Source organism: Pangasianodon hypophthalmus, chromosome 15, assembly GCF_027358585.1.
Source record: "Pangasianodon hypophthalmus isolate fPanHyp1 chromosome 15, fPanHyp1.pri, whole genome shotgun sequence".
In the NCBI taxonomy this organism is placed as follows: domain Eukaryota; kingdom Metazoa; phylum Chordata; class Actinopteri; order Siluriformes; family Pangasiidae; genus Pangasianodon; species Pangasianodon hypophthalmus.
In genome coordinates, this window is record NC_069724.1 from 1,769,340 (window position 1) to 1,788,260 (window position 18,921).

Here is an 18,921-nt window from a genome sequence, read left to right on the forward strand (position 1 = left end):
AGTAATTACGACCTTCATTAATAAGGTAAACCCAAGAGCAAAGCTAAAAAAAAAGGGTTCTTTCTGCTTCGGGTTTATCTCACTTGAACGTCAGCACTGACACGAAACACGAGCTCTTGCCAAAGCCTCAACAAGCGCCCGCTGTGCCAAGGAAACAAGTCTCACCAGGACAGACAAAATTGGAGTGGTTGCGCCTGCAGGCTTTTCCAAGCTAGAGCAAATTCAATTTCCTAGTTGGACAAGGAGGTTGTGCTTCATTACTGCTCTTTGATGGAGAAACGCTGAGCATCCGAGGCAATATATCGGCCCCTGGAGCGCGCAGATGCTGATCTCAAAGCACTACGGGGCTAAACAGACATTCAGAATTCTCTCACCACATTAGCAGGCAGGCTAACTGAGTAGAGCCCAGATTTGGAGCCACATCATCTAATAGCGTCCAATTCTGTTAGCCACGTAGCTTTATATGGAATCAAACATCGGCATAAAAAAATATGAACATGTTAGTTAAATGAGACTGAGTGTGACTTTAGCCTGCTTTTCTCTTCTGTATCTGTATATAATTTTTGTCCGTTGTCGAATAAGTCAGCATCACTAATTACCTATAAATTTACACATATAAAATATTTCACCACAATATGCTAATTAGATAGTATAGCCAGAAGCAGAAGACAGTTCCTACCCCGAAGATGATTGTTTTCCTATAACAGCACATCCCGAAGTGTTTTATTCCTCTTATACTGCACCACAGCAATTTGCCATTATAATTTTAAATTTATTAAAACAAAACATTTTGTCTTACATTTTGTCCGTTTATAGTTACCATTTAACATTGTGGAAAGTCCATGAAACCAGTACTCACTAACATTATAGCAGCTATAAACATTCGTTCCCTCACCAGCCTTTCTTTTTATAAGACAAAAAAAAAAAAAAACCCTGCTTGTTATGCTACCAAGAAACTTCCTCTCAATGTTACAAAGCACTAACACTGGAGACTCCTTCCAAAAACTGCAAAGAAACACCTCTTCCTTACAGAAAACTTCACCAAATATGAACAATTCCACACGTCTTTTTAATCCGATTATGTCGAGCGTCCGATGTACAAGTCCCTGCGTTAATCGCTATAGAAACGATATGAACGAGGCCATTAATTTAACACGGTTATTATGTCCATGGCCATAAGTAGCTATGAGGAAATAAAGGAAGATTTTTTTCACTTAACCATCATGCACTTGGGGGAAAAACTATTCGTCTGTTTTCACTTAACCTGATGGCACTAGACGAGTTTGCATGCACAATGTATTATTAATTGCTGTATGTTTTGTATCTTCATCCTAGAATAGTGTGTTCATTTTTCATCCGTTTTTCAAATAAAACTATCAATTTTTTTGTAAATGGTGTATAATCTACAAAACCATGAACATCTCGGGCTGTCTTGTAAACTAGAATATTTAACTTAATAAGAAATAAAAGCTCTAACTGGATTCAGAGCAGGTTAAAGAAGAACAACATTAGGAATTGATGTAATAGACATTCAGCTTTGTGATCTATGAACTCTCACATTTCTGCGATGAAGAAGTCACTAAAATTGTGATCCTGGTTACATCCCTGATTATGTCCTGTGCTTGGGTGTATTTTATTGTATACTAGAGAAGCTGTGCCATCACTCCTCAAGGTTTTTCTGTCTTTTTTCATTCACCCACCATGCGTTGCTATAGTTTCATGTAACAAGAACACATCAGACTCTGTTGCTGGTCATATAAACTGAACATTGCTATAGAAAGTAATTATACGTGTATAAATACAACTGTTATAATAGAAGCAGTTGCTGGCTATTAATGTATTGAATTACCTCATGCTTCACAACTGATAAAGAAGACTAACAAGGAATTAGCAACATCAAAGTCCAGCTATACCTGGCACAGCTTAGCTGATCATTCGTCTCTGTTAGGCTGTAAGATAATCAACAACACAGAAAAAGAATTCGAGCCATCAGCAAGAGTGAACAAGTGAAAAACTACTTTTACAAGCGGCCATTCCTACGTCAAACGAAACTGCATTGTAAAACATGACGATCTGTGAGGGAGAGTTTGAGAGAGAATCATGGCAAGGATGCAAATTATAGCCGACTTCCATACCAGTGAGGATTATAATGTTATAAAAAACAAAATTCTTGTAATGGTATGCATGTTCTGGCTGTAACAATCAATTCGATCGCTAGTCACTGCTGTAGGGATGTCGATTAATCAGGCGGTGGAAAAAAAACAGCAAAGCAGATGGAAAAGAAAGCAGCTAAATGTACTTTCTTAGCCTGAAAATGTTTCAGATTAGATGAAGTCGATTCTACAGTCAACTGCACAAGACTACATTGAGAAAATTTTATTTAGTTTTAATTGACCATTATGCTGTGCATGAGACTGTGTGAGATCCCAGTCAGCTGGTGTAGCTAGCCAGCTCAAAGATGCTGATTCTGAGTTAAAAATGGCGGAAAAACCTCCCAGACGCTACTGTAGACATCGCATCCTCCATCCATCATTAAGCTATAACCAGTTATAACAAGTTTTAATGAGAATCAGACTTCAGCGGAGCTACCAGCTCGTCCACACCAGATCATTTTAAGAATCCTTAAATAGTGAAATCTGACACAAATGTTTTATTTTGCTCATTTACTGCACCTTATTACAATTTTATTCAGTTTCATTGTGAATGCTTTAGCCTAAATAGCATTGAAGCTGGAAATGTAATATGTAGCCTGTATGGCTGTTAAATGAAGTGTGCAATTCTATCTATAGAAAAGATGACTAATAGACCTTTTTTTTTTTTTTTTTTTTTTTTTTTTTTTTAGATTAAAGGTCGATTAGTAAAAATTAGTAGCCATACGACTAGCATGAATATCTCCCTCTAATCACGAATTCATGGATTTCAAATAATTTCAAATAATATCTTCTTATACAAGAAGGCTACTCTTAACTCTAACTTAGTTCTGAAAAGGCATTAAATATTTTTGATTTATTTTTCCTCTATTTACAGCAACATCCACTGACACACATTCCTGTTCGAATTATTAAAAAAAAAAAAACAGCACTCCTCTATAAATACACAATTGCGTATGGACAACGGAAAGATGTCTTCTGTCTGATCGGTCACCGGTACGAGGCTGCTGTTTGTAATTTCTGTTCGCTATCCCACAATCCCTCGCTCATTTTTTTCACAAAATTGCTAAGTCTGTGCTGTTGTGCTGCAGTTTTTTGTAAAATCGACCCTTAATTGTTCTTAAAATGATCACAATTCTTGTTGTCTCTTTCCAGAATGTCCCACACTCCTCTGTGTCTGATCAATATTATGTACATAAAATTTCTTTTAGATTTCTATTTCTCTTTTAAAATGTAAAAGTTCTTAGTACACAGATCTATAAGCAAAAAAGTTCAATCAATCAAGTGTATGAGTTTGAATATACATATTTTTATGAGTCTAGAAATGCCTTCAAACACTACAATGATCACCTTTATGTGAAATAATAGTTGTAGTTTATGCTTGTGTGATAGGCAAATAAAAATATATCATGTATTAGTAAATCCTTTCTCCTGTTTCAAGATGATCTAATAATTCATGCTTTAGTATTTGCGCTGACAAAAGTTGAAGTTAGTGGAGAACAATGTGTGTCAGAAACTCGGTTTGCTGTGCATTTATCCAAAACACCAAACTTTTTTTTTTTCTTTTATAATTCTGTTCTTTTATCCAAGACCCACTGATCAATAACCATGTGCTGGATACTTGACATAAAATTGAGGAAACATCTTGAGTGAATGCCTATAGCTACAGAATGAGCAGCGAAAACATCCAGTGCTAGTTGAAGTTTTTGTTGTTTTTTTTACGTAAACATTGGGAAGGTGATCTGACAGAACGAGTACAGCAAAGAGTCAGAACGTCAGACTGTTTCTGATAACTGCATATTGAGTTGCTGAAGTTTGTGGTGAAGTTTCTATGTTTCAAATGAGCGTAATTGCTGAAGTCTGAGAAATCGAATTTGGAAAAAAAAAAAAAAAAAAACATTGATCCTCCTGAGTAAAACATGTCCATCCACATCCTGCCAGTGTGAGGCCATGGAGGAAACATCAGCGCACATTCTTCCAAAAATAGGTTTCTGCACATATCTGGGGAAATTGAATCACTGAAAAAGCATCGTTTTTTTTGTTATCCTCTACTCCCTGCAGCCTGCTTTACCAGGTGTATGATGAAGTGAGTGGCACTTTGCTACTGCGGAGTTTCGAGTGGTTGTCATCATACTTCACTACAGCTTCCCCAAGTTGGAGTACACACTCTTCCACCGATTCAGCGCATACTACACTATGACACAGGAGAGCGAATTTGCCGTCTGTCCCAGTTGCTCCTGTCCTGTCTCAGTTCTGCTAAAAATCCCGTTTCCTACTACTGCCATAACCGTGTTTTTTTATATTTGGAGACATTTCAACTTTTTTTTATATTTGGAGACATTTCCAACTTTGTCAAATACTCGATTTTTTCTGGCAATGTGTCATGCTGTGTTTTTTCTAACACCTTTTTGGTAATGTTCTGAAAAACTACAGGTAAAAACTACAGTTGGGGTACTCGATCTCAGACTCGGACTCGAGTCCAATTATGAATGAACTCAGTCTTGTCAGGTAAATTTGTACTCAGACTTGATACAGACTTGTACATTTTGGACTTTTCCATGGACAGGTGAGTCCACAGCATGTGTAACATGAAAAGAAAGATAAAAAATAAATAACAATATAAAATGAAGATAACAAGAAAGTAATGAACGTCTCCCTGCCTGCCGACATGCAGCACAAGCAACTGCTGATGGCTTGTAGCTGAAATATAGTTCCTCTGCATTGATTGCATGCACTCAATACACGGCTAGGAAGAATGTCTTTAAAGTCAGCAATAATTCATTTTGCTTATGAAAATCATAAAGAATTTGTCTGCAAGACATCCAGCAAAAAGAACCATTCTGCAGACCGCAAGTTTTGCAAAACAGCGATTACTGATGTGACTGGCCTGACTTCAAATTTCTACTGACATGCTGAAAGAAAACATAAAGACAAGTATGTTGCTTATTATAACCTTCTTTACTAACTTAAATCCCAATAACGTTAGCATTTGGAGATTCCAGACTTATGAATTTAACATGAAATCAGAAATGTACTTCTTAACGGAGTAAATATCATCATATTTAGCAAACCCTGCTGATAGAGGGGGAAAAAAGCAGTCCCTGTAAATGTAGTCCGTTTAAATGTAAAACATAATGTGCTCTAATGTAATGTAATTACCTTCATTAAATGAATGTAACGTGCTCTGAATTGCAATGACTAATCAGGTAGCTTATACAAACCTGTGCAAAAGTCTTAGGCTCATTATATGTTTCACAAATACCTTTGTTTTACATTTAGCTTCTGTTTTAAATCAGTTTTACATTTCCAAATGCTCCTTTTGTGAGTAGTGTAATAATCAGTGTAATCATCAGTGAGATTGCATGCTGTTAAAGACAGAGAGTAGATCATACGACCCCCCACAGAGGCATGATCTCAATATCACAGAGTAGGCCTCAGTCTGGTGCTACATGAAGAGGAAGAATCTGTAGAGAAAGAAGAGCTGTGGCAAGTTCTCCAACACACTTTGAAAAACTTACATGTGAACTACCATAAAGAACTGTTAACTAGTGTACTTGATTTTATTCAGTTTTAATGTGTACTGACTGCACGCTATATTAACAAAGACAAATTAAACACAGTAAAAAGTTGAAGCTTGTTGTTATTATTAGCTACGATACGTAAAAGTTCTCTTTCCTGCAGACTGTATGTTATACTATGTATAAATGAAATGTCAACTGTTGAACTGGAGGGCACAATATATTATTATACAATAATGATAACTGTATGATAATTGAAAATAATTGTATTTTCATACACATGTAATTTAATAAAACTTCTACGTCTACATCTACAGCACATTTTTGTTTTGAAACCAATTTTTGTTCAACTGGAAACGAGTTGTTGAGTGCTGATGACATAAAATTTAAAAAAATTAAATGGCAGAATGTAATAACGGTATGTTTTTTGTTACATTTATATTGCCATTGTTTTTTTAAGTTTAAAATATTAATTTAACGGCTAAATGTTGAGTTTAACGTTGCAATTTCAAGTCATATTTATATCTGATTCATTTTCTGGACTTGGCTGTTAAGGACACAGTCTCAAGTCCAACTTGGCCCCCTTTGGACTCGGACTGAGTTAGTTAAGGACTTGTAAAGACCCAACACTAGTAAAAACACAAGTGTGAATTAATTGGAGACACAGAGAAATATACAGATAAAACAATCCGTAGGTTTGTCTCAGGTTTGTGATCTATATGTAATTGTCTTCAGAACATGACTGGCTTCTTTCTTGTAGTAAGGACACGATGACATGTTCATTATGCCCATTATGTGCTGCATGTTTATGCATTAAAGGAGCAATTTGTATTCTTGTATTTTGTGTTTTAAGCACCCTCTATTGAGCGCAAGGTGAACTGCAGTTCCCCCAATTGCCTTTTAATGAAAAATCCAGCCAGCTGGGGACGAAGCTCATTTCTAGTTCAGAAAAATCTAAGCAGAAGCCTGAAAAAAAAAATCTAACTTAATGCTTTGCACAGTAATATTACAAATCAGTTTTTCAAAGATTTAACCACATCGCTGTTGAATTCTCAAATCTGATTGGTCAGAAGGTGTTGATTAACTTTCTTTTTTTCAGATTACAGGTTTACAGTATTGTCCTTGTTCTATGAAGTTGTCTTGTCTATAGTCACAATTCATTTACAGAGAAGTAAACAATGTGGTGTTTAACAAAGAATAAAATGTATAATTAAAATAAAATACGTTGAAGTTTTCTGTAAGGAGATATTTAACATTTATGGAAGGAGTCTCCAGTGATAGTGGTTTCTCTATAGCGTGCCAAGCTAAATTTAAAAAATATATTATTAACTTTATGAAAGAGAAAAAAGAGAGGCAGGTGAGGGAACGAATGTTTATAGCTGCTCTAACGTAAGTGATAACAGTAAGTGATAAATGAAACTATAAATGGTTAAAAGTTATGACGTGCCATTCATTAATAAATCAAAAAGGTATTTTTTATTCATTTCTGATTATTTATTGGTATAAGAGCAATAAAACTCTTTGGTAGATGCTGTTATAAGAAAATAATCCGCTTCGGAGTGGTAACAGTAATTGCCCTTCATGCTGGGCCACATCAGCGTGTCACTGATTCTATTCCTCTAACAGCACAGGTTGTTGTGTTTTATTCCTGTATTCCTAAGTACAAACATAGAAACACGTTTAAACATTACAACCGTCACCTTTTATTCGATGTGTAAATGACAGACCTGACCATTTACTGTTCTCAATGCAACAATACAGCATATTAGAGGAGTGCTTTGGGACAAAAACACTGAAGGCGCAGGATGTTATATTTTTACAAGAGCAGGAGCAGGCAGACAGAAATGAAGACAATATCCAATAACGTGGAATTCGGTAAACATTAATAAATCTTAATGTAATGAGGGTATCTTTATGATGTCATTCAGGGCTGGGTTGGGGATTTTAATTTAAAGCATTCTCTGGAACATCGTGCTTGAGTTGATCTAATCAGTGTGTTTGGCTTACCACACCAGGAGACACCTAATACTCAATAACACATAATCCACTCCGATAACTCAATATCTCAAACATCCAAATACACAAACAAATATCACACAACGTTTGACAACCAAACACTATGTCTAACTAATATTATTATCACAGCAGGCATGGGAAATATATATATATTTATAAGAAAAAATGTTTATCAAACCTTTAAGTGAGCCCTTGAGCCCTGTGGATGGGGGCGGAGTCATCCGAGAAGTGACCGCGCCCATCAGAATAGAAATAAACTAAGCAACCTTGTACCAATCTTCAACTCTGCTCATCTGCCTCAAGGTTCGACATGTTGAGATGCTTTTCTGTGCACCGTGGTTGTAAAGAGTGGTTATTTGACATACGGTAGCCTTCCTGTCAACTCAAATCAGCCTGGCCGTTCTCCTCTGACCCTCTCTCATCAACACGGCATTCCCGCCTTGCCACTCACTGCACAGTTTTTTGTTTTTCACACAATTCTATTTAGAGACTGTTGTGTGTGAAAATCCCAGCAGATCAGCAGTTTCTGAAATACTCACACACACCCTACCAAGCCAAAGTCACAGTTAAGCTCTTGAGTTGTATCTGCATGATTGTATGCATTGTGCGTCGCCCTGCTGCCACATGATTGGCTGATTGGATAATCACATGAGTCTATAGGCATTTAAGATTAAATATTGCAATTAATATCAATTGATCTGTTTCTTGTTTGGATTGAAAAGATAAAAAGCCCTTAATAGTGTTTATAAGGCTTTCTTGTTTACATTTTGAGTAATTGGACCAACTGAGTTCATTATAAAATATTGAGGGAAATAAGCGCAGGATCAGACAGGAGTGGTAAAGAAGGTCTCTGAAAGAATAGCCTGTACTTGACAAAGACAAGATTTTTATTAGATTTTTACACCATTTATCTCGTGTTCCTTAAACTTGCTTCTAGCATTTCTCAATATTACATACTCTGCAGTAAATGATATCTAAAAATATCTTGAATACAGGAAAATGTGTCAAAAATTTATCATTATGATGGAATGGAAGATTATTAAGCCTATTCCTAGACATTCCAAGCATTTCAAGCAGATAATTGGCCCTCTTGCAAGATTAACCACAGAGTACTGAAGCACTTTAGCACACCACGATTGCCTGAGCCATCTTCTCTGCCAATAAAGTATACCTTTGGAAATATGGCAGAAAATTTACAGGCCTCACACACCAGCCTTCAGCCCCCTGCGCACCAGCCTGACACTTTCTGCTCTGTCCCCATGATTTAAATCTCGTACTATAAGCTCAGTGTGTAGCATTGCCACCTCACAGCTCCAGGCTTTGGGGGTCTATCCTGAGCTGAGTCTGTGCAGAGTTTCTCATGTTCTCTCCATGTTTCTGCTCACTTTCCCTAACTTTGGCAGATTAGCTGGAATAATTTGCCCCTAGATGTGAATCAGTGTGTGAATGTGTCTGGGTGGAACTATGTGATGGACTGGCACACCATCTGGGATAAATTCTCATGCCTCCGGTCCAGCATTCCCAGGATTGGCTCTGGATCCACCGTGACCCTGATAAAGCAGTTACTGAAGATGAATGAATGAAGAAGCTGCCTATACTGTCTGTGTGTGTGTGTGTGTGTGTGTTGAGTTTGTGCTTAAACCCTGATGTCCTCGTGACATGCAGGTAGTGCGATTCCACCTCAGAGTTACTTGTGACATAAATTTCCATAATGGCTTGTGATGGCATCAAGGAGGTGGTACTGCGATGAGAACAGACAGCACAAGTTAACAGTTCCTTTACTGATATAAATGGAGCTGCCAGAATCTGGGAAACCAAGATGCAGGCCTAATAGTTTACCCTGGAAAGCCCCGCATCCAAGCAAATGTGGAACTGAAATACCCATGGCTCTTATTTTTCCACACAGTATGAGGTGATTTTTTTATTACTAGCATTCTGACTTAAAATACAGCTCAGGTATTCAGCTAAAATTTCTAAAGAAAAAGTCACAAAAATGGGACTGAATGATGACAACAGAGTCCTTTTAATGCTCAAAAATTAATGATTAGTTTCTGGCTATAAATAAGATGCGTCACAGACACGTCTGTTTGGAATTTGACACGGCGTGAATAAACACGTACGTCTTTGTCCATTCATCTTTAAACATTCTGTTTTTGTTGTCAGTTTGCTAGTCAGACCAGAGAGGTTAAATAAATGTAAAAATCTGTGAAAATTCTTCTCTTTCTAATGTATCATCCCTAGCCCTTGTAGCTAGTCTCTGGTCTGATGAGCTGCCTTCAGCTAAATCATTTACATAAATACAATAAAATGGCATTGGATAAGCTGCAACAGAGGACCTGCTACAGAACCCAAGAGGGTTAGTGATTAGAAAGCTGAAGTACTGAACTGCGGCCAGTTTTTCATATATTTATTGGCTCTGTTGGAATTTTTTTATTCTAGTATTTAGTTCGGTCCATTGAAATACCTTGCTGGTCTGCATCCGGACCACATTCTGCCAGGTTGATGATCCCTGATACAGGGTTTGAGCTTGTAACAGCCAAATTATGTACCGCCACTTTAAAGCATATTGTGTACATAATGTCGCAAGATAAAAATGTCTCCAGGGTGTGTTAAAGTTGTCTAAGAACTTTTGTTACACTCTACGTATGAAATAGAGCTGTAGGACTTGAGTCCATTCTTGAGATGGTTTCTGTATTGACTTGTATCTGTCTTGGGCATTGGCCTCACTAAATATAGTCTTGAGCGAGAGCCTGTGAAAACAATGTTTGTGTTGTCTTTTACTTTTTCTTCTGCCTAATCATTGGCAAATGCACAAATGAAGCCTCACAAAACTGAAGTCATCTAGTTAAAGTAAAGGCTTGACGGTTTTGAGCTTAACTTGGTCTCGCTTTTATTTGGACTCGATCTTGACTTGGCCTCGACCCCCTTGAGACTCGGTCTTGACTTGATCTTGGTTAGTCTTGGACTTGACAGTAGTGGTCTTGACTATAGCCCTAGTGATTAGTAGCCATGTGACCTGTTTGAATGGTTGGTGTAGCAAATAAACAAGTATTATGTGGATGGTGTTAAAGGTGTGTTTGACTGCTTGCTAACATGCTCACTGGATCTCATCGAGGCCAATGATGGAGAATGATGGAGCATTACAATCTTGTTAGAAATTCACCTGAAGCAGAATCTACCAATCTAGTTCTGACTTTAACCTGCAGAGCTCACTGTCTGAAATATATAAAATTGATATAATATGTATATGTAGAAAAAGGAAATATTCGACTTCTGAATCAGATGTGTATAAGAAGCACACACTGCCAAGTTTCTGTGTCGAGATACAGAGATGATAAACTGCTGCATTATGTTGATTCCAAGGCCGAGTGTAAGTATTCCATCATGGTCAGGAAGAAAGGAAGGAAATATATTCAGGCTTGTGCTTCTGCACAAATACTCATGATGTCTGTTCCTGCTCATTGCTGATATTTCATAAACTCCTGACATGTGAGGACATTAAATATTTCATCCCTTCCCTGGCCTTGAGACGCACCCCTATGCCCAAAGTGCCAGTGGGTAATTTTAAGAGACATAAATCTAAAAAATCCCCTCCAGCTGCTCATCTGCATCTGTCTATTGCGTAGTCTGGATCTCCACAGATCCCCTGTGCACCTGCTACCCTTCATGCAGTATTTCAACATACACGTAGTAATGAAACATAAATATGACACAACCCCAAGCGTTTAATTCACATTCTACCTTCTGACATCCTCAAAATAAGGGTTCTGTCCAGCTTCCGTGTTTAAAGCTCATTCCCTCATGTAGGCATGTTTCAAAGTGCATATTAAGAATAAGAATAAAAAAAACTTCCTGGTCTCTGCCTCATATCCAATTTAGTAGCACTAGAGATGCAATACAGGAAGCAATAGCATTATATAATGCATTAGAGATTTATTATAGCCCTTGTCCTAAATATTAAACCCTTAAATATTAAACACGAAAATCCCCCAATTAACGACAGACCCAGAGCACAGAGCCAGTAGCTTCAAAAGATCAGTAACAACACCCAGGGTGGGAAAGAAAGACGCAAGTCAAATCCGCTCCGTGTTAACACAGGGAACAAATCCGCCACTGTGAGCCAAATGAAAGCAGTGTTCTGCCCAGCCACGGCTTGTAATTAAAGAGTCGTGACTGGAGGACCCCCGCGGCGGGAGCACCCATTATTATATCTCCCTCACGCTCCCAAATGAGCCGAACAATCCACAAAGTTTAAAGTGAAAGGATACTCACTATGGTGAAGTTCATGACCTTGAGGATCCAGATGGTGAGAGCGAGGTTGACCAGGATAAGGATCATGAGGAGGAGGACGAAGAAGTAAAGGCAACGTTTCCGCCAGCCATAGATGCCCACTTTGTACACGTGAGGTTTCTCGGTGCTCTGGACATTGTTCCTATGAGTGAACTGTTCTTGGGTCATCTGCAAAGGAGAATACAAAAAAAATGAATAACGTCAGAGAGATGTCTCAGACGGCTCGGGTCTTGCTTGGACACCTTGGTATTGTACGTCGCAGCAATATGACGGCACACAGATTTCACTTTGCGTCATTTTCTACTTGAAAGAATTTGATTTTACATGACATAGCTGCTGCGTTGTGAAAATTTGTTTGAACAACTTTGTGAGGTTAGATTTGTAAAGTAATTCTGTTGATCTCAGGCCAGTTTTACTGACGTAATAGTACCTTCTGTGACATAAATTTCATAAGCATTGTTTCATGTCTCTCTATAGCAGTGTTTAAGGGCCACTGTTAAAAAAATACAAGATTTTGAGAAAACAGAAAAAAGTGATAATATATTGAGAAAAAGAATGTAATATCTGATATTATTTTGAGAAAAAAGTAGTAATATATCAAGAAAAAAGTTGTAATATTTGGAGAATAAAGTTCTAATATTTCAAAGACAAAGTCATAATATTTCAAGAATATAAAAAAAAAAAATCATAATATTTTGAGGAAAAAAATCATAATATATGATATTATGAGGAAAAAAGTCACACTATATTGAGAAAACCAAAAAGAAAACTCCTAATTTCACAAGCAAGAAGTTTTAATACTATGACACAATAGATACACGAACAGCGTTTGTGTTAAAAATTGAAGGACTTTGAGAATTTGGGTTTTTCCAAGCAGAAGCTCTGGAACACGTTTAGATCGGAACTGGATGTGACTGGATATGTGATTGGATGTGTTCTGGTCAGCAGTCAAACAGGCTGACTGGTTCATAACCATTCATTCGAACTGTCCGCACCAATAATGCTGTCACTAATGCTGATTCTAATCATCTGGTCTAGAAATAAATAAATAAATAACGCAGAAGACTGTGTACACTTCAAGTGCCATAATAAGCACCTGATAACTTGCATTCTGCTGTCAACGGCTCTTAGTGACCGAGGCTGCAGAAGCGGAGCCAATCACGTTTGACAACCGTCTATTCAGCGCTTAACTGAAACAAATGACACCAGACAGCTCCGTGAAAGCACCAAAGCAAAAAGAATGAACATTGAGTAATTCTCAATATTATTTCCCTTCTGCACATCATGCTGTGTTTTACATCACCATCCTAATTCAGTGTGTGTGATCACTCCACTGCACACAGTGTGACACATTAACACATTGTGAACAGTAAAGTCACACAGTATTGTAACTATGCTAAGGGCATGACACGGAAAAATGAAGAATTCTGCAGGATGTCGGAGTTTTAATAGAGGAGTGAACAGGGACAGTGATGGTTGATCTGCTGCTGCTCAGTCCACATTTTAGTGAAGTCTACACTGCAGAAATATGTCATGGTTAATATATCACAATGCCAAACGTGTAGTACATCAATTCCTCATTTCTACTCTCAGTTAGGTTATACTTCCATTCTTCCATAACCTGCTCTGACTCCAGCTAGAACACTTCATTTGACTGAGTTACATATTTCTGGTTTACACGACAGCCCAAGTTATGTGTTGATTTCACCATATATTAGACCTTTTTTTCCAAAATTTGCTTTCATATTTCTTAAAAATAGCACATAGTGTAAGAATTCCTGTGCGAGAATGTCACATTTCTATTATCTACTTACTGAAAATGTTACTGAGCATTTTTCATTTTTTTCCTGAGTTAGTAAGTACTTAAGCATTAAGTAAGGAACCGTAATGTAACGTGCTGAAAATTCACCAGAAAATACTGTAAAGGTTGTATATGCATATGGAATGATTTTCCTGCGCATCGGAAGGAAGGAAGGAAGGAAGGAAGGGATGAATTGGTTAAGTAAAGAAAGAAAGAAAGAAATTTGTCAAGGAAGGAAAGAAATAAAGATTTGAAAGAGAAAGAGAGAAAGAAAGAAAGAAAGAAAGAAAGAAAGAAAGAAAGTGAGCTGAGGGGTGTGTACAGCTCAAAACGTGTAAAACTCAATCATTCATTGGTCAGAAATAGGGATGAAAAAAAAAAAAACAAAGTTTTACCAAGTGAGCATAGAAATCATAAAAATCACCCAAGCACACGGACAATCTTTCTTTCTTTCTTTCTTTCTCACCTGCTTTGTTTGATTATTGTATAAGGTATATGCATCGTTACTATTTTACACACACTTTCATTCCTGAAGCCTAACTCAGTAATGTTTTAGCAATTTTTTTATGATTATTTTCTAAAATGCACCTCGGCTCGCCTGTACTCTCATCCAATCATATATATATATATATATATAGTAAAAGCACAAGGCCACCCGTCTAAAAGAAGTGATTATCTGATGCTGTTTTCAGACGGTATTGTTGAATGTATAATATTAAAAATTCTTTTCAGCCGAACGTTTACACACAGTGATGTTTTCCATCCGACCGTGCTCTCTGTCACTGCTGTCTGGATGGAGGACTGCAGAGAAATTCTGCATGCTTCCTGAAACACCTCGAGCTCAAGCTGTTTTAACATCAGGGCACAAATGGAGAGGTGAAGAGAATAAATACTGTAACCTGCAGTCTGTTTGTATTTAAGGCAGTCAGTGGGTTTTGGATGTGAAACACACCAGGTTGTGATGTAAGCCACTTACTCCGTGAGTCATCGCTGCCTCTGAAATGTGACTCACACGCTCCCTTATCATTTACTTTCAGTCTAACAACATCTTTTAGCATTTAATTACACACAGTGTAATGTTATAATGCTGGCTGCTTTTCCTTTCCTTCCTAATTTCCTTAAAAGAGACAAAAAGTCTCTCACAAAAACCCGATTTTACATTTTTATTCACCGATATCTTCAGTCCCGGCAGTAAGTGACAAACTGAGAATGTATTAATCATCTGGATGTGTTACACCACCACAAAAACATTCCTAGCAATCTGAAAAGAAAAAGAAAACAGCAGCCGTCTCTGCTACAGCTGCAATGGAAAAGAGAAGGACAAAAGAGGAAATGGAGAAAGGCAAAATAATGAACATGAAGCCTTCTGCAGTAAAGACATTCCTGAGCAAAGGCCACAGCCGCAGGGGGAAACATGTTAGCATGAACAGCTAGCGTGATGGATGAGAGTTCTGAGGTCATGAAGCACAGGTATGCTAACAGCTGGTTTTCGTGACCTCGCACTTATTGATCCCTCACGTTATCATTTTCACCCAAACTGGTTCCTGAAGTTGGAGTGAAGATGTCAGAGTGAAGGAGCTGAAAAGAAAAAATGTGAGAGTGCCACTCTGAGAGGAAAAGACGGCGAGTTCCTCACGTGTTCCTCTGTCTGACCTTCACCACGCTCCAACACTTCAGATGATAAGAAAGTGGAGGAAAGAAAGTGCAGACTGGAGACGAAAGTGTGAGACGAAAAAGTCACTCTGAAAGAGTTCAAAGCTCAACATCAAGAGCTAGCGAGTGATTTCATTCCTGCAGACCTGCACCCTTCACATGCATGATTAATTCATCCTTTCTTTCTTGCTTTCTTCCTTTCTTGAATGAATGAAGAATGAAAGTGAAGTGTGAATAAAGAAACAAAAGAATTATAATTAGGCAAACTTTATTTCTTTCTTTAACATCTTTCTTTCTGTCATTCTTTCTTCATTAATATTTTCTTTTATTCTTTGTTTGAGAGCTTTCATTCTTTCTTTAACATTCTTTTTCTTTTTCTTTCTTATTTTCTTGAAAGTACCTGAAGTGCGAATGAGAGAAAAAAATAAGTACATTTATAAATAATTAAGTGATCCTTCTTTCTTTCTATCTTTCTTTCTCACCTCTCGAGTTTGATGTGATAGATAGAATGTAGAGGCTTGGGACAGACAGGGTGAGGTCGGACATGGTGAGGTTGGACATGGTGAGGTTGGACAGGGTGAAGTCTGACATGGTGAAATCGGACAAGGTGAGGCTGGACATGGTGAAGTTGGACAGGGTGAAGTCGGACAGGGTGAGGTTGGACAGGTTGAGGTTGGACAGGGTGAGGTTGGACATGGTGAAGTCGGACATAGTGAGGTGGGACAGGGTGAGGTGGGACAGGGTGAGATCGGACAGGGTGAGGTTGGACAGGGTGAGGTGGGACAGGGTGAGATCGGACAGGGTGAGATCGGACAGGGTGAGGTGGGACAGGGTGAGATCGGACAGGGTGAGGTGGGACAGGGTGAAATCGGACAGGGTGAGATCGGACAGGGTGAGGTGGGACAGGGTGAGGTGGGACAGGGTGAGGTGGGACAGGGTGAGATTGGACAGGGTGAGATCGGACAGGGTGAGATCGGACAGGGTGAGGTGGGACAGGGTGAGGTGGGACAGGGTGAAATCGGACAGGGTGAGGTGGGACAGGGTGAAATCGGACAGGGTGAGATTGGACAGGGTGAGATCGGACAGGGTGAGGTGGGACAGGGTGAGATCGGACAGGGTGAGTTGGGACAGGGTGAGATCGGACAGGGTGAGATCGGACAGGGTGAGGTGGGACAGGGTGAAATCGGACAGGGTGAGGTGGGACAGGGTGAGATCGGACAGGGTGAGGTCGGACAGGGTGAGATCGGACAGGGTGAGATCGGACAGGGTGAGTTGGGACAGGGTGAAATCGGACAGGGTGAGGTGGGACAGGGTGAGGTGGGACAGGGTGAAATCGGACAGGGTGAGATCGGACAGGGTGAGGTTGGACAGGGTGAAATCGGACAGGGTGAGGTGGGACAGGGTGAGGTGGGACAGGGTGAAATCGGACAGGGTGAAATCGGACAGGGTGAGGTGGGACAGGGTGAAATCGGACAGGGTGAGGTGGGACAGGGTGAGATCGGACAGGGTGAGATCGGACAGGGTGAGGTTGGACAGGGTTACTGCTACTGTGAAACAGTGAGAAAATAACGAGGCACAACCTTAAAGATGGAGCTCGAGCTTTGTGACGCTTTTATAGAAAACTGTGTAATATTAATGTGAGGAGCCACGACACACAACTCTGACACACAACGCGAAAAAAAAATCAGATTTTACATCTTTACATCACAGAGGAGAAGATTTCTGTTCCATTCAGTGATATTTATCACAGAGTGATATTTATTTCAGTGAACAGAACTGACCTTGAAATAACTGACCTTCACTCTTTCTCTTTATCATCTGTGAAATTAAATTCAGATGACAAATGGTTCAGTTAGTCTCAATATCAGTTTGTGTTAAATTATTTTATCTTTACATTGTACAGTTTTCTTTATTTTGACTATATTCAGTTGAAATATTTTAATTTAATCACATAGTATTATTATATGAAGCTTGGCAGAAAACAGATACACCAATATACAGTACTGTGAATTTTCTTTCTTTCTTTCTTCCTTTTTTTTCTTATTTGAATATGATGCATGAATAAGAAAATCATAAGTAATTAGACAAACCCTTCTTTCTTTCTTTCTTTCTTACTTTCTTTCTTTCTTTCATGAATATCAAGTTACAAATAAGTAGTAATTAGACAAACCCTTCTTTCTTTCTTTCTTTCTTTCTCACACTTTTTTTTTGGAATTCGCTCACAGTAAAAGTACCACAGCGCTCTTCCCTCTGTGTACAGAAACTCAGAACATCATTTTGATGACACGCTCTCAGCTCTACTAGCTCCTAGCTTGCAGCTACAGCTGCTTTTTCTCTCTTCTCTTATAACACATGTCTCCTGTATTGTTTGTTCAGAGAAGGAACATGTTACAGTCTAGAGATTTGCTGAAAAGCCTGATACTTTATCAATGACTAAAAAAAAAAGTGGGAATTGATAAAATCCGCAGCATATGAAACACCTGCTCATAGCTTAGCTTGTTTCTCTGGTGCCAGAGCTGCGTTGGTGTGTTGGCAGTTCACCAGACTCATGCTGTCACAAAACACGGCGTCCTGCCACTTATTTTCCTTCACCTCTGAGTGCAGAGCCAGAAAGATGCTCAGCTTATGGAGGATGAAAAAAATAGGCCAGGGACATATTGTATAGAACTCATCTGTAGGATGTGGGCTTTCTGGAATGAACCAGAGCATTTATTTACAATTGAAATTATCGTGGCAGGATCACAATAAGCAGAGCGATCTCTGTTAAATGTGCAGTTTATCCAAGATACACAACCATTATGTGCATTCCTGAACCTTGACCTTTGGCTCAGGCTAAGGCTACAAGGCTATTTTCTGGTAACTGGATGCTCTCCCAGCTCTGTAATAACTGCAAGACCCCTTGACTAAAAAAAGATCCCTTTCTGATAAGTGTGTCATTGTGGGATGAAAGAGCAACAGCCTTATTTACTGTGAGATATGGAAAGAGGAAAAAGAAAGACTGACCCTGTGCTCCCTATCCTCAAGAGAGCTGTAAGTGTAAGAGCTGTGCACATGTCTTCACATTTAAACAAGCACATCATCTTTCTGGAAGAAAAAACTACATCCCTGTGGTAAATAATCAGCTGCGGATCATCCACAGAGGCATAAAGTCATAAAGTCCTCATTCGCAAATCCATACATTTTAAATTCCATTAAAATACTCATAACGATTAAAAGAATTTTGCCATTTGACAGATATAATCCGATGTTACGTTGATTCTCTCGCCTTTCTAATGTTGTGCGATCGTTTAGCTCCATTTAGCTCCATAGAGTTATTCTTGCACCTAGTGGTCAAACATGGGAACTGCAACAAGCACTAATAAATAGAGACCCACTGGGGCAGGAATTACGCTGCCCCATGCTCTCGTTATGAACAATTTTCAGTGAAAGAGGAGCAGCAGACAGGACAGTTAATGACAGGGTCATGTGTGTTACCAGTTTGAGCTAGTTTAAA

At 38.7% G+C, this 18,921-nt stretch overlaps 1 protein-coding gene across 3 annotated transcripts in view; it reads right to left on the bottom strand.

Annotated features, from left to right (window-relative positions):
* sgcd (sarcoglycan, delta (dystrophin-associated glycoprotein)) overlaps positions 1-18,921 on the bottom strand; it is a 177,461-nt gene that overhangs the window by 68,064 nt on the left and 90,476 nt on the right. For all 3 annotated transcript variants that reach the window (XM_026938741.3, XM_026938742.3, XM_026938739.3), the window contains exon 2: positions 11,957-12,142. In XM_026938741.3, coding sequence (XP_026794542.1) covers positions 11,957-12,142 — 186 coding nt within the window. The remainder of the gene's footprint in view (positions 1-11,956; positions 12,143-18,921) is intronic.